The 8,699-nt window shown below is 60.6% G+C and overlaps 1 protein-coding gene across 4 annotated transcripts; it reads left to right on the plus strand.

The window, feature by feature from the left end:
• Positions 1–868: 868 nt before the first annotated feature.
• Positions 869–7,544, plus strand: CTDSP1 (CTD small phosphatase 1). 4 transcript variants are annotated; one of them, XM_074313270.1, is made up of 7 exons: positions 869–2,063; positions 3,442–3,590; positions 4,032–4,136; positions 4,254–4,310; positions 4,851–5,018; positions 5,146–5,331; positions 5,881–7,544. In XM_074313270.1, the coding sequence occupies exons 1-7, from the start codon at positions 1,997–1,999 to the stop codon at positions 6,007–6,009; spliced, it is 861 nt and encodes a 286-aa protein (XP_074169371.1). In that variant the 5' UTR covers positions 869–1,996; the 3' UTR covers positions 6,010–7,544. The 4 variants fall into 4 exon arrangements, with proteins under 4 accessions (XP_074169371.1, XP_074169378.1, XP_019597406.1 ...); XM_074313277.1 differs by having other exon boundaries at positions 873–2,063; positions 4,035–4,136; XM_019741847.2 differs by having other exon boundaries at positions 886–2,063; positions 4,926–5,018.
• Positions 7,545–8,699: the final 1,155 nt, after the last annotated feature.

Raw genomic sequence — 8,699 nt, forward strand, 5'->3', positions numbered from 1 at the left:
AGGGCTTCATTCGGTCTTCGCCACATTTCCTTTTGGGGTCAATGCGGAATGGGCCTCGGAGATAAAACGGAGTCCTCCCCACATCCTCGGGGCCTGCCCAAGGGAAGGGGCTCCGCCTGGTGGCCAGAATCCCGCCTCTGCCTCACTTTAGGGCTGGGTCAAGTCACTTCACTTCTGGGAGCTCAGTTTCCTTATCTGTAAAATGGAGTAAGAAAGGGGTCGTTCCTAGAAGTAAATGAGATGAGGGGGCGTAGCCAGTGCGGGACCCAGACCAAGCACTCGCTACACGTTAGCGATTACGATTAAATGCAATAAGGGCGGTCTTGAGGGCGCCGTGAGAGCAGGAGGGGTACCGTGGGGGTCCAGTCTGGGGGTGGGGGGAGAGTCACAGCCCAGGATCACCTCCTCCGTTCTCCTGTCGTTGCACGCAGAGCTGGCGCGCCTTCAGGCAGCCGCCGCTCTCCTCTGGCCCTGGACCCCGCGCGGGGCCTCCCCTACCCCGATCCCCCTCCGATGGTCTAGGAGGATTTGAGCCGCGCTTGCACCCGGCGGCTGGACCCAATAGGACGCACCCGCCCCGGCCCCGAGGCCCGCGGGGGAAGGAAATGCTGAGGCGTGTTTGTCAAGGCTTGGCGTTATTATTTTTTAAATTGTGAACACAAAATAGTAACGACGAATGAAAGGAATTTCATAAACGGAAAAAAATAAAAACAAAAAACTCCACCCGTAGCCCTCACGGCGCATAACTTGGAAGTTTCCCTCGTGAAGAGTCCGTGTGCACACGGCCCCAGCGCCGGCCAGGGTGTGTCTGCAAGGACCTGGGTGGAACCGGTGTTTAAAAGCCTCCAAAGAATAGATGTCTGAGGCCCCCACGGTCGGCACTGGGTCCGCAGGGATTAAGAGCCTACTGTGTGCGGGTGCCATCACACACACGCACACCACCCCCAATAATCACAGAGTGGCCGACGTGGGAGCAGAGGAAGGGGGTCTGGGAAGGCTTCTTGGAGACTAGCATTTCATCGAGGTCTGTGGGATTTGGCTTCGCGAAAGGGGAGGAAAGGGAGGAAGCGCATTCCAGGCAGAGGGAGCATCACGGACGAAGGCGCCTCCTGGGGGAAACGCTAGGTGGCTGGCGTGGGCGCCAGGTGGGGCAGTTGGGAGAGGTCAGCAGGGGTCATCCCGGGGCAGGAAGTTGGAATTTTCACGGCCTACAAATACAGGTCACCTGGTCCTGAGATTGCGGTGAGTGATTCTGGTCAATAGCATAACTGTGTGGATCTACACAGATGTTCGAGGGAGCAAAGAACCACCGCTCGCTCAAGACACACTGCGAGGTGGCTCCTGTGACCATCGGAGAAAAGGTCCGTTTTATAGACCAGATAGCGTTATCCCCATTTCCCAGATGAGAAAACTGAGAAGAAACTTGTCCCGGATCCTCGGAATGCGCAGAGGTGGAGCCGAGCGGACCTCTGGCACGCCCCGGCGTGGGCGCTCCCAGCGGGTGGGGCAGGCTCTGACCCTCCACGCTGGGCGGCCTGGAACGTTGGGCCGGGTGTAGGTCCTGCCACGCAACCGCAGAAGCTCCCCGCAGGCTGACGGCAGGAAGGGAGGCGACGTCCCCTTGAGAACCGCGGGAACACCGGCGGGCCCGCCTCCCCGCCAGCCGAGCCGCGCCTGCCCCAGAAGTGATGAAAGCAGCGGCGGAGTCCAGGTCACACCGAAGCCGTTGCCCTTTTAAGGGGGAGCCTTGAAACGGCGCCCGGGTTCCATGTTTGCATCCGCCTCGCCGGGAGGAAACTCCATGTTGTAACAAAGTTTCCTCCGCGCCCCCTCCCTCCCCCTCCCCCTTAGAACCTGGCTCCCCTCCCCTCTGAAGCTTGCGGGGATCCCTCCCTCCCACCCTTCCCCTCCCCCCCGCGCCCCGATTCCGGCCCGAGCCGGGGGGGAGGCCGGGCGCCGGGGCCAGACTCCGGCCGGCGCGCAGTGCGCCGGCCCCATGGACAGCTCGGCCGTCATTACTCAGATCAGCAAGGAAGAGGCACGGGGCCCGCTACGGGGCAAAGGTAGAAGGGCCGCGCGGAGGGGGCCACAGTCGGGGCCCCGCGGGAGGGGAGGAGGAGGGGGTCGGGACCCCACCCCAACCCCCGGGCAGCCGTCGCAGCCTTCCCGGGCGCCCGCTTTGGCGGGACTCGGAACTCCCCACCTGAGAGGGAGCGGGGAGAGAGTTTGAACTTGGGGAGGCTCAGAGACGCGGGGCGGGGCCTGGAGCCTCTTGGGTGCTCCGGTCTATTCGAGGTGGGGAAACTGAGGCAGAGGTAAAAAGGGGGCTCCTTCCGGGTCTCGCAGGCTGGCAGTGCGCGATGCCGGATAGTCGCGCTCCCCACCCGCCCCCCGATTGGCGCCAGTGAGGCTGAGAGATGGGGAGGGGGTTGAAGAGGGCGCCTTCAGGCCACCCGCTGAGACCCCGCCCCTCTCCCCCCTCCCCCGGGCTGCAGTCTGGTTGGGTCGCGGGAGGGGGCGCCGAGGTGACAGCAGGCTGGGGAGGGTTGGAAGGATCTCCCGCCAACACAGCCACGATCCCCACAAACTTCCGCGTCAGACGTGGAGGCGCTAAGTCCCTCAGGAGCATAGACAGGGGCAACTACTTCTAAAAGTATCCAGCGCGCCCGCGGGGAGACTCGTGCTTTGGGCAGGGCACGAGGCGGCCTGGCTGCAGGCCAAGGGGCACAGGGCCTGTGCATACACGCACCGACCCGGGAAGCCGTGCCTCGGGCTGGCGGGCTTGGGCTGGAAGTCTGCCCCTCCCTGTCCTGGTGTTGATTTCAGAGGCTAGAAGTCCCTCCAGGTCTGCCCACCTCTGGTCTGGGTCTAGCTCCTCCCGGGAACCGGGGGGTCGGGGGCTAGGTGGAGAGGGGGCATGTTCAATCAGCTGACTTATTCCCCGCTCTAGGTTGGAGGTCTGGGCCGGGCAGGGGCTGAGGAGGCGGGTCGGCGGATGGCCGCTGGACACTGGCCCCAGGTCCACCCTTGCCTCTCAGTCCAGCCTCAGTGAGGACTTTGGACTCATGGGGGTGGAGAGTATGAAAAGAGAGCGGGAATGGGTCCCAGGGCCACAGGCCCCAGTCCTCCTGAGCCCGACTGAGCAGGGTCTGCTCAAGTAAGGTGGGAGTCTGGAAGCTCCCCCAGTGGGGCTGATCCCTTAGCAGTGATGGAGGCTGGGAGGAAAAGAGAAAGCACTCTTGGTACTCTCTCCAGCCAGCGCACTCCCTAATAGGGGTACCTCTGTACCCACCCTAGAATGGCTTGTGGGAAGCAGAGGGGTGGCCTGGAGCTACCTGAGTGTGTCTCCCTTCATGAAGGGGGCATGGCCAGACCCTCACATTCTAGGGGTTGGCACCTGGGCACATACGCACGCCCCCACCTTGGGCCTCCCTACTTCAGGTGACCAGAAGTCAGCTGCTTCTCAGAAGCCCCGGAGCCGGGGAATCCTCCACTCGCTTTTCTGCTGCGTCTGCCGGGACGATGGGGAGCCCCTGCCCACCCACAGTGGGGCACCTTTGCTCGTGGAGGAAAATGGAGCTGTCCCCAAGGTGCGTGGTGGCTAGGTGGGGGCTGCAGGAGCACCCGAGTTCAGCCCAGAGAGGATTTAGGGGAAAGGGCTTCTCATGGCCTGCCTGTAAGCCCTGGGAGGTCTGGAGGAGGGTGGAGCCCTCTCAGGTCCTCCCATCTTGGCCCCAGAAAGTTCTGAGGCTGCCACCTGGGGGAGGGCCCCTCAGCCACCGGAATTCTGAATTTCCCCATCATAGATGGAAGCCGTTCTCTGCCTTGGTTTCCCATGTGGGGAAGTGAGGCCTAGAGAGCCAGGGGTCCTGCCCCAGGCTCCAGACTTGGCAGAGGCAAAGTGGGGTAGGGGGTGGTCTCTTCCCATGTCCTTGTGGCTCCCAGGTAGAGGACTAGGGGAGGGAAGACCTGTGTAGTAGAAATGATGGGTGTGAGAGAGGAGCCCCAGCCAGCCCCGCCCATCCCCACAGCAGACCCCAGTCCAGTACCTGCTCCCCGAGGCCAAGGCCCAGGACTCAGACAAGATCTGCGTGGTCATCGACCTGGACGAGACCCTGGTGCACAGCTCCTTCAAGGTGGGCCCTGCCTGGCAGCCCCCAGCCGGGGGGTGCTGAGGGGGCTTGCCCTGGCCTAGGAGGGCAGTCTCTGTGGGCTTCGCCCCAACTCCAGCCGCTCTTTCCCCCCCCTCACAGCCAGTGAACAATGCTGACTTCATCATCCCTGTGGAGATCGATGGGGTGGTCCACCAGGTGAGGGGCTGGGTATTGGGGGGGAGGTGGTGGGCTTGGCATTTGCCATTGAAACCCCAGGCTCCTCCCAGCAATCCTGAGAGTCCCATATAGGTCTTAGATGTGGAATATCTGAGGCAGAGAGAGAGAGAGAGAGATGCCTGAAGTCATACAGACCCTCAGGGACTTAACTCCAAGGCCTGCAGGGAGTGGGGTTCTCCTTGGCACCCCCTTGCCCCACCTTGCCCGGGACCCAGTTCAAGTAATTCAGGATAGGTTGTGTGCCATCCAGCCTGTTCTCCATTACTTGGCTCGGGGGCCGGTGCCCTGCAGCCTTGGGGTGAGGGGGCTGCCCGCAGGCTCCCCCGTTTGGCTGAGGCCTCGGTGGGGCAAGAGCCTGGGAATTAGTGATTCCCCGAAGCCTGGAGTCGGAGCTTCGTTTTTATCCTCTTCGGGGAGGGTGGTAGTTTCTCCAGCAGCAGTTGGGTAACTCATCAAGTGGGTGCCTCACAGGGCTTGGGAACAGCCTGTCCCCTGTGCTCCCTCTGCCTCCTCTGCCAGCTCCCTCCCAGCCCTCAGCTACCCCAGCACCCCCAGCCTGTAGGCCAGCAGTCCCCTCACTGGCCCACCCCCCAGGTGTATGTGCTGAAGCGGCCCCACGTGGATGAGTTCCTTCAGCGAATGGGTGAGCTCTTCGAGTGCGTGCTGTTCACCGCCAGCCTCGCCAAGGTGAGTCCGCCATCCTCTGAAGGGTTTCTGGGACAACCCTGCTCTCCCCTCCGCCTCCAGCATGTGACCTCTGGGCAGTGATCTCGGGGGCTCCCTGGGCCCCAGATGACTCACCTCCTACCTGCAGTATGCAGACCCAGTCGCTGACCTGCTGGACAAGTGGGGGGCCTTCCGGGCACGGCTGTTTCGTGAGTCATGCGTCTTCCACCGAGGGAACTACGTGAAGGACCTGAGCAGGCTGGGCCGTGACCTTCGTCGGGTGCTCATTGTGGACAACTCGCCTGCCTCCTATGTTTTCCATCCGGACAACGCTGTGAGTGCCTCACGGGACGGGGCTAAGACCAAAGACAGGAGTCAGTCTGTTTGGGCCGCCTTGGTCCCCTGTTCCCAAGCTGGGCATTGTCCCTGGCCTGGTGCCCTCCTATTCCTCTCTCTTCCCTCTCCTCATTAACCTGTGCCCACTCACTTCAGACTTTATCTATCATTCGGTCCCTTCTGCCTGTGTGTAGAGGGCTAGGGTCCCCGCGGGGCATTGCAGCAGTTGCAAGTTTTCAAGCTGCCAGTTGTAACAAGTTAGTGGGTCACAGAAATAATTTAGCGGGTCCTAGTTGGGATTTTTTAAACAATGAAACAGAATAGGCAATATCGGAGTGCTTTACACACAGTAAAGTATCATTTCGTAAAAAACTTGCTTTGTTATATACGTACATGTGACTTCCTGGGGGCTGCTGTCAAAATGTTTGCAAACTGGGGAAGGGGCTTCCAGGAGGTGGCCCACCACGCAGTGGGTGCTCAGGGCTGGCCTGGATACTCTGTGCCCAGGGCACCTGCCCCCCTCACCACCCTCCACTTATCTGCCCAGGTACCAGTGGCCTCATGGTTTGACAACATGAGTGACACGGAGCTCCACGACCTCCTGCCCTTCTTCGAGCAGCTTAGCCGCGTGGATGACGTGTACTCAGTGCTCAGGCAGCCACGGCCTGGCAGCTAGTGAGGCGCCCTGGGGCCAGGACCTGCCCCTGACCACAGCTACACCCTTCATTCGTGGACTCCTCCTTAAGAAAACCCAGCAGCCTCGGCCACCTCAGCACCATGGGGAAGTGGGCAGCAAAGGGGGCAGCAGGCTGCACCAAGGACAATGAGACCTGGGTCCCTGTGTCAGTGCCTTAGAACCTCCTCCCTCTTCTAGGGGGACCTGTTGGGACCTGCGTGCTGCTCCCCCTTTCTCTTTCTCTCTCTGTGCTGCCATGTTTCTCTGCTGCCAAATTGGGCCCCTTGGCCCTTTCCAGTTCTGCTTGGGGGAGGGGAGGGGTTCCTGCTGCTCCATGCCTTGGGCCCCCAGCCTGAGAACGGTGGACACAAAGTGCCTTCTATAGAGCCCTCTTCCCCCTCTGGTTTTCCCTGAGCAAGATAGGGCCAGCTGTGACCTGGAACAGTCTCCAGGCTGCTGGTGGGGGAAGAACCAGGCTCCCCACCTCCTCCCTAGGGACTGGGACAGCTTCCACCTTCACTGCCTAGAAATTGTGGGCAGGAGGGGAGAAGATCTGTTACCACTTGTGAAGGGAGCAGGGGTCTGTTCTTCAGGACCCAGAGTCCAGTTTTTCTGGACTCATCAGCAATTGAGGGCTGCTCCCTGTATCACCCATGCCCTGACCCCTCACATCAGCCTTGACCACCCAAGGCCCTGGGGCTTGGCTCCTCCAGCTCTGAGTGTGGGGGCATAGGTAGGACCCCTTTGTGGTGCCATATAAATATGTATATGTGTATATAGATTTTTAGGGGAAGGGGAGAGGGAAGGGTCAGGGTAGAGACAACCCTCCCTCACCCCTTTCTTGGGCCCATAAATTCGGGGGGAGGGAGGGAAAGGATTTTTACATTTTTTAAACTGCAATTTTCTGAATGAAGCAAGCTGGCCAAAGGGGACCCAGGCCCTGTCCTCTGTCCCTCACACCCGTCTTGTTTCATTCATTCATTCAAATCACATTTATTGAGCACCTTCTGTGCCCAGCCTTTGCTAGGGCTACCAGCTGTGTGTGTGTGGGGGGCTCTCTATACCACCTAACTGGTGCCTCCCCCACCCAACCCATACTTCACCGGTGCCTTTAGGGGATCTGTAGGAGGTGGGACCCTTGTGGGGCTTGGGGGTCTTCCTACCAAGCTGCCCCCTTCCCCTGTGCCAACCCACCCTCTACAGCCCCCTGACTAATCCCCTGCTGGCTGGGGACAACTCCCAGGACATCCTGCCTTCCAGCCCTGCCTCCTTTACTTGGAACCCCTCCCCCAAATGCTGGGTCTGGAGGTCAAGGCCTTGGGCTCTCCCCAGGGCCTAATGGTTAAGGGGACCCACATACCAGTGCCAACGGGGGTATCAAATGGAGACGTCATTGTCCCTCCTCCCCCAGAGAGCTGGGGGGTGGGAAGGAGGGTATGCAGGGTCTGAATTGGGTGACCCTCCCATTTAAGTGCCTTCTCTGTGATGGAGAGCCCCTCAGTGTGATAAGAACTAAAGAGAAAGCCAGACCCCTATCCTGCCTCTGTGATTATTGGTGGGGCAGAGAAGTGGGGAGTGATTGTGTGTCACATGAAGCCACGCCCCACTTCAGCAAAGCCTTTGGAGGCAGTGGGGTGGTCCTGGAGAAAGGGCTGCCTTAGGTCCCTGGGGCTTCAAGTGTGAAAGTGCAAGATTAAGCGCACTGCTTTGAATGCTCTGAGTACTATTTAATTTTCCAACTTCTCTCGGCCTCAGTCATCAGAGCTGCACAATGGAGATCGGTCCTCTTTGCAGAATTGATTCAATGCCTGCACTTTGAGAACTGGATAAGATTAACTCTAAAGCTAAGCTGAAATGCATCCTTAGGGGAGGCCCCTGGAAGGTATTTAGAGACAGGAGGGGTGTGGTTTCTGTTCCAGAGTGGAGGGGAGGGGCTCTTGAGGCACCAGTAGGTGGAGGTCGGGAGCGGGGCGAGTTACTGCGAAGCCAAGTTCAACTCCAAACGGAAGAACTTTGAACGGGCTTGACGTGGGCCGCCCTGGCGGTGTTGCAGGAAGAGCTGGCAGGCTGAGGCGTCAGGGACTCTGGGGCGACTGGGTGGGGACGGGTGCTTGGTCCCGTTCCCCTCCGTGCTCCCTCCCCCTATCCGCCCCACTGGCCGCACCCTTGCATGAGCCTCCGGCCCACTTCCTGCCCCCGCCCCTTCGGCTCAGGCAGCACTTCCTTTGCAAAACTGGGCAGCCCCAGGCCCTGGCAGGAAGTGCCCTCTTGGCCCGCCCCGCCCTCCCCTGCTTCCCACGGTGGCCACCAGAGGCCACTCCATCCTCGCGGACGCCGGGACGCCTCAGCGCTGGCCCTCTCCGGCCTGCCCTTTCCCCAACCCCTGAGGCTGTCATCATTCAACCCTCTCCCAGGAGTGGACAGCTTCTGCGCTCCCCTCCCCCCACTATCCCACCATCCCCTTCACGGGAGAAGGGAGATCTGCCCCTTCCAAAAGTTGTTTCCTGTTCCCCAGCCCCACCTCTCCTACCCCTCCTACACCGCCATCACCTTGTGAATCCAGCCTCAAGCCTGCCTCCTGGTGCCCCTGACGCTGATTTGTCCCCCAAGTCCCTTGAGGGTGATCTGCAGTGCATATGATACCACCCCCTCTCCATTCCCTTAACCCCCCCCCCTCCGACTTTTCCCTG

Source organism: Rhinolophus sinicus, linkage group LG01 (assembly GCF_036562045.2).
Source record: "Rhinolophus sinicus isolate RSC01 linkage group LG01, ASM3656204v1, whole genome shotgun sequence".
In the NCBI taxonomy this organism is placed as follows: Eukaryota; Metazoa; Chordata; class Mammalia; order Chiroptera; family Rhinolophidae; genus Rhinolophus; species Rhinolophus sinicus.

Coding starts and splice junctions, on each gene's coding strand:
- CTDSP1 (XM_074313270.1), top strand. CDS start 1,997: ATGGACAGCTCGGCCGTCATTACTCAGATCAGCAAGGAAGAGGCACGG. Junction 4,137..4,253: donor TGGTGCACAGCTCCTTCAAG/GTGGGCCCTGCC, acceptor CCCCCCTCACAG/CCAGTGAACAATGCTGACTT. Junction 4,311..4,850: donor TCGATGGGGTGGTCCACCAG/GTGAGGGGCTGG, acceptor CTCCTCTGCCAG/CTCCCTCCCAGCCCTCAGCT.